The sequence below is a fragment of the Myotis lucifugus genome, unplaced genomic scaffold, assembly GCF_000147115.1.
Source record: "Myotis lucifugus unplaced genomic scaffold, Myoluc2.0 scaffold_3107, whole genome shotgun sequence".
Lineage (NCBI taxonomy): Eukaryota > Metazoa > Chordata > Mammalia > Chiroptera > Vespertilionidae > Myotis > Myotis lucifugus.
In genome coordinates, this window is record NW_005874155.1 from 12,476 (window position 1) to 17,915 (window position 5,440).

The following is a 5,440-nucleotide window of genomic DNA, read 5'->3' on the forward strand; positions in this document are numbered from 1 at the left end:
TCCTTACCATCATCACACCATCATCATACCACCACCACCATCATCATCTCCATCGTCATCTCCATCATCACTACCACCATCAACATCACCACCATCTCTTCTTCCTCCTCGTCACCATCACCACCATCTCCACCACCATCACTATCATCACCATTCTCCACCTCTTCCTCCCCCTCACCATCATCCCCACCATCATCATTATCACCCTCTTCCTCCTCCTCATCATCACCACCATCACAATTGTCATCATCTTCATCATTGTATTTATTATCATCATCATCACCATCATCATGATCATCATCAAACTAAAATGCAAACCACACGGCACTGTCCAAACTCAAGCCAGTGGACATTTGCAGAAACAAAACAGCAGAATACGTACCTTGGCCCTTGTGGTTGACTTCTTTGGCAGCAATGACTTTGTTTATAACAGTCTGTAGGAAGTCATTCTCCCCTGCCACCCTGGGTGAAAAACGGGATGACATGTTCAGCGGCTTGTGTCGAATGGCGTCGTCCAACGCGAGCCTGGAGGGCACGGGACGACCAAGACCACAGGAGACAAAGGGGCACAGAGACCCAGAGGTCACGGTAACAAGGGAACACAAGAGATCAGCGTCACCGAGTGCGAGAGAGTCATCGTGAGTCAACGCACGACAAAGGACAGGATAGGTGACAAGAGAGACAGGGGAGAGCATTGATCAGGAAAATGCCGAACCACACGAGAACAGTACAGCAAACGAGGTCGACCCTATCCCCGGGAAACAAGCGGGCACCAGACCACACCCCCTTCTCCTAAGCAGTAAAAAGGGAGCTAATCGGAAAGTACGCAGTTGGGTGGCATTTAATCCCAAGGAAATTTATGGACATTCCTTCCATTTCAATCATTCTGAAGCCTAGCGTAGTAGGGCAAGGGGCAGGTGGTTTGAAGGGAAAAAGCAAAATCAAGATTTTTTAAAAAGGATCCTTGCCACCACTTGGGTGGTGCTCCAAAGGGCCGTGTACTCCATGGGAAAAGAACGGCACAGTCTTGGAGATTCCAACGACCATCCCTGGAACGTGAAATTCGTGGCGCAATTATGAATGTAAGCCCTGGCCGATTGGACCAAAAGATCGAGGGTTCCATTCCCAGTCAAGGGCACATACCTAGACTGTGGGTTTGATCCCCGGCCCTGGTCAAGGTGTGTGTGGGTGGCAACCAATCGATGTCTCTCTCTCATGCACATCAATGTTTCTCTCTCTCCCTCCCCCCTCCTCCCTCTCTTCTATTCTCTCTCGAAATCGATGGGAAAAATATCCTCGGGTGAGGATAAAATAATAATAAGTATGAACGGGCCCATCAATGTTTTCAGGGCTCATGAATGAGGACCCTTTCACAGACGTGAGCAGAGCGAAAGGCGGTGTGGCACAGCCGGGACACTATGCAACGATCGAGGAAATCCGTCGTGTGCACCATGTTTAACCTCATTTCTAGGACCAAGGGCGAGTGCCATTCATCACTGAGCCCCATTGCTCAGGAGCTGAGGACTGTTTACACTGACTCCCCCAGTGACCAGACAGACAGTGAAAGAGAGAGGGACTGCGCTTCCCTTCCCTAAACTTACCCTGCAACATCATACATCAGTTTTAATGGAGCAAAAAAACGGTGTCATTAGCATGCATTTCCCAAAGAGCGGGTTTCATCGCTTATTCTGCACCTAAAAGCTGCGGTTTGTTCCTAACGCTGCAAATATCCATCTGTGCGTGATCAGCCTTCCTTTGGTGGAGCAAGGAGTTTGAGTGTCAAATCACAGGAAGAGCTCACCTGTAATAACACTTTGTAAAGTGGATGTCTCGCTAAAAGGCAGAAAAGGATGGTGGCACTTCACTGTCCTGAGTAGCTCGTAACGCGTCCCAGTGAAACTGAGATCAGCGCGTCTACAACTAAGAATCGAATCCCCCAACTTTTCAACCGGGAACCCGTGTTTTGTTTTCTTTCCTTTGACTTTTCCCAGAAGTCGCGGGCAGGCAATGGGCGATTCCCATTAAAGGCTACAACTGGGCCTCCAGACGCTCCCAGGTCTCATATACACAACAGCATTAAAGAGAACTGGGCAGCCGGCCGGTGTGGCTCTGTGGTTGAGCATCAAGCATGAGCCAAGAGCTCACCGGTTCGATTCCTGGTCAGGGCTCATGCTGGGTCGCGGGCTCCATCCCCAGTAGGGGGCATGCAGGAGGCAGCCGGTCAATGTTTTTCACTATCCTTCTCTCTTCTCTCTCTCTAAATATCAATAAAGACATATTTTTAAAAAATAAAGTAAAAGAAAACTGTCCTGAGTAGCTCATAACACGTCCCAGTGAAATTGAGATCAGCGCGTCTACAACTAAGCATCAAATCCCCTAGCTTTTCAACGGGTGAAGGAAGCAGCTTAATATCATCATCTTATAAAGGTGTGTCTTGTATTTTACCTCCATAGCTGCCCGTGTTCAAAAATGACATCCCCCCTGAGCACGGAGGAATCTTCCAGATCGTGCAGAGGGCTCCTCTGTAACTAGATCCACTGGGTGTGATTCCAGAGCAGCTCCGCCCCATAGAACAGGTTCTCAACCTTCCTAATGCCGCAACCCTTTAATATAGTCCCTCATGTTGTGGTGACCCCCAATTTCATTGTGACAAATTGACCATAATTAAAGCATAGTGATTAATCACAAAAACAATATGTAATTATATATGTGTTTTCCGATGGTCTTAGGCGACCCCTGTGAAAGGGCCGTTCGACCCCCAAAGGGGGCGCGACCCACAGGTTGAGAACCGCTGCCATAGAATATTCTGCAATGACGGACTTGTCCCATATCTGAGCTGACCCATATGGGAGCCACAGCCCTATGGACACGTTAGCACTGGACACGCTAAAAGGGATGCGTGTGACTGAGGAGCTGAATATCTAGTTGCATTTAATTTCCATTCACTGAAACAGCCCACATGGCTGGTGGTTGCTAGACTGGACAGAAAAATAGAAGCCACATCGGGCCTCGGCCTCCTGTGGGGAGATTCATAGAGGGGAACCGCCGTCCAAGCCAACACCGCAGGGGTTCCTGCTCTTCTGTCGAAAAGACTGCAGAGCTGTCTGCTGAGCCAGGCTTCCGGACGCTGTGCGACCAGATCACCTGCCTAGAGCTCGCCCTTCCACTCTCAGCTAGAAGCCGGGGTCAGTCCTGGGCTGAGTGGGCTGGTCCGTCGGGCAAGGGTTGGTGGTGCCAAGGGAGGTGCACCCCACATCTGCTGCCCACCCCACCCCGGCCCGGGACAGGCCTCCTGCAGCCACCCACCTGCCTGCAAACCCCCGCAGCCAGCACCTGGAGACGGTGTGCAACTTCTACAATAAAACCTGTCTGGGGTCTGAGGCCACTAAAGCCAAACCAGAAAAGAGGAGAAGAGACAGAACCGGGGCAGGCCCTGTGCCGGTCCTTCCTTGTCATCTATTCTTCCGAGAGCGCACACCCCGGGGGAAGCTGTCTGACACGTGGCCTCGCCCATTCTAATTCCCCCTCCTCTCTGTGCCCCGTCTGAGGGGCAGGGTTGCCCGCAGAGTGGCTGCTCACCATTCCCTGGACACCCTCTTGCGTTATGTCCAGGGAAATGACACCAGGCCTTCCAGCCTTTTCTACGGGATCTGCCTTCACATCGGAGCATCGATCGAACGAGTCTTCTCCGGGTGCCTCCCAAGGCCCCCGCCTCTCTACAGACATCTGTCCGAACAGACAAATCCTTCAAAGTGGGTGCGGATCCAGGCCGCTGAGCAACAACCGAGACAGGAGCGCCCGCGGCCTGAGCACGGGCGTGGAGGAGTCATTCCTCGCTCTAGGAAAGCATCCATCATTCTCTGGTTTGGTCTGCTGTTTTAGGAACAGCAGTCTCCTGTGAGGAATCTGAAAGCACTGTATTTGGAGAATGTGAATCGCTACGAGAATAAATCAATTACATAAAGAAACATCCACACTCGGAGGGAATAGAAATTCTGCGTGTCCTGCGTGATAAGGCGATTCCGGGATCACATGGAAAGTGTTCTACCTGCAGGACCAACCTCGAACCCAGGGCTCTCTTCTGGCTACAAAATTCCATGCGCTACAGCAGTGACTACACGGACTTCTCGTTATTTCCAAAGAACCCATCCCTGCGTGTGCTGAACGGACCGACTTGACCATGAAGATCACTGTCACCAGCACACGCTGCTCTAGGGCACCCGCTGCGCATGCGGAGGGCTCCATACTTACGGCTGGAAGGGGATGAAATGCTGCTTGTCCTCGTCGTCTACTTTTCCATTTATTATATCTGTTACATCCATCACTGGGGACAAGAACAGAACAGGGATTGTTTTGCAGACATGCCATCATCAGAGAAAAACAAACAAACAAACAAAGGAACATCAGAGCGCCTGCTGACACACAGCGGGGTGAGCCGCGTAGCGCAAGTTCCTTACAGTCAGGTCACTCATCTTCCCGTTTGAAAGATGAATTACAGTCTCCAAAAACACTGGCCAAGTGGGGGCGGGGCTCCAAGGGCAGAGTTCCACATAATCAATCCCTTTGCCTGGGATCCGACGGGCCCCCTAGCGGGGTACCTCCCAGGAGGACTTTGTGGGTTGGAATGTTCTAGAAAAGCGAGTACCTAAGCCAGGGGTCCTCAAACTACGGCCCGCGGGCCACATGCAAATACAAATATTGTATTTGTTCCCGTTTTGTTTTTTTTACTTCAAAATAAGATATGTGCAGTGTGCATAGGAATTTGTTCATAGTTTTTTTTTAAACTATAGTCCGGCCCTCCAACTGTCTGAGGGACAGTGAACTGGCCCCCTGTTTAAAAAGTTTGAGGACCCCTGACCTAAGCCCTGGCATGGGTAGTGGAGGACCTCAACTGGGATGGTGATTCCCCGAGCCCACCTTCCCGCCTGTGGCTGGAGCAGCAGGTCGTGGGGAAATACAGCTGTTACTTCGGGGTCTTTATAGTCTGGTGAGGTGGCAAATACGCTCAATTGTGTGTGTGCGGAGGGGTGTGCGATGGAAGGGTTCGTAGAGGGGTGAGGCCACAGGGGAGAAGTGGGGCTCAGGGAGAGTCTGCGGGGAAAGGATGCTTTGACCTTTGTCTTTATAAAAAGTGTAAATTAAATGCACAGATTGTACTCTAGTTCAATGAGTTTTGAAAAATGCACACATCCATGGAAACGCCACGCCAATCAAAAACATAAATCGTTTTCATCCCACACACAAGTCCACATGTGGAGGCTGGGAAGATCCCACTGTAATCTACAGGAAGGGAAAGCTGGCCTGGCCAGTGGGCTCGATGTTGGAGTGTCCGCCCAGGCACAAAGGGTCATGGGTTCAATTCCCGGTCACGGGCATGTACCTGGGTTGCAGGTTCGCATCCCCGCCCGTGGTTCGTTCGTTCTCTCTCCTCTCTCCTCTC

The 5,440-nt window shown here is 51.1% G+C and overlaps 1 protein-coding gene across 1 annotated transcript in view; it reads right to left on the minus strand.

Moving 5' to 3' along the window:
* The window catches only part of LOC102434808 (dedicator of cytokinesis protein 1-like), a 16,619-nt gene extending 12,147 nt beyond the window's left edge, over positions 1-4,472 (minus strand). The window contains exons 1-3 of the mRNA XM_023749130.1: positions 4,421-4,472; positions 4,252-4,324; positions 383-525 (exon numbers count right to left, since the gene is read on the minus strand). Of these exons, the coding sequence (XP_023604898.1) occupies positions 383-525; positions 4,252-4,324; positions 4,421-4,472 (268 nt within the window). The remainder of the gene's footprint in view (positions 1-382; positions 526-4,251; positions 4,325-4,420) is intronic.
* Between the last annotated feature and the right edge of the window lie 968 nt (positions 4,473-5,440).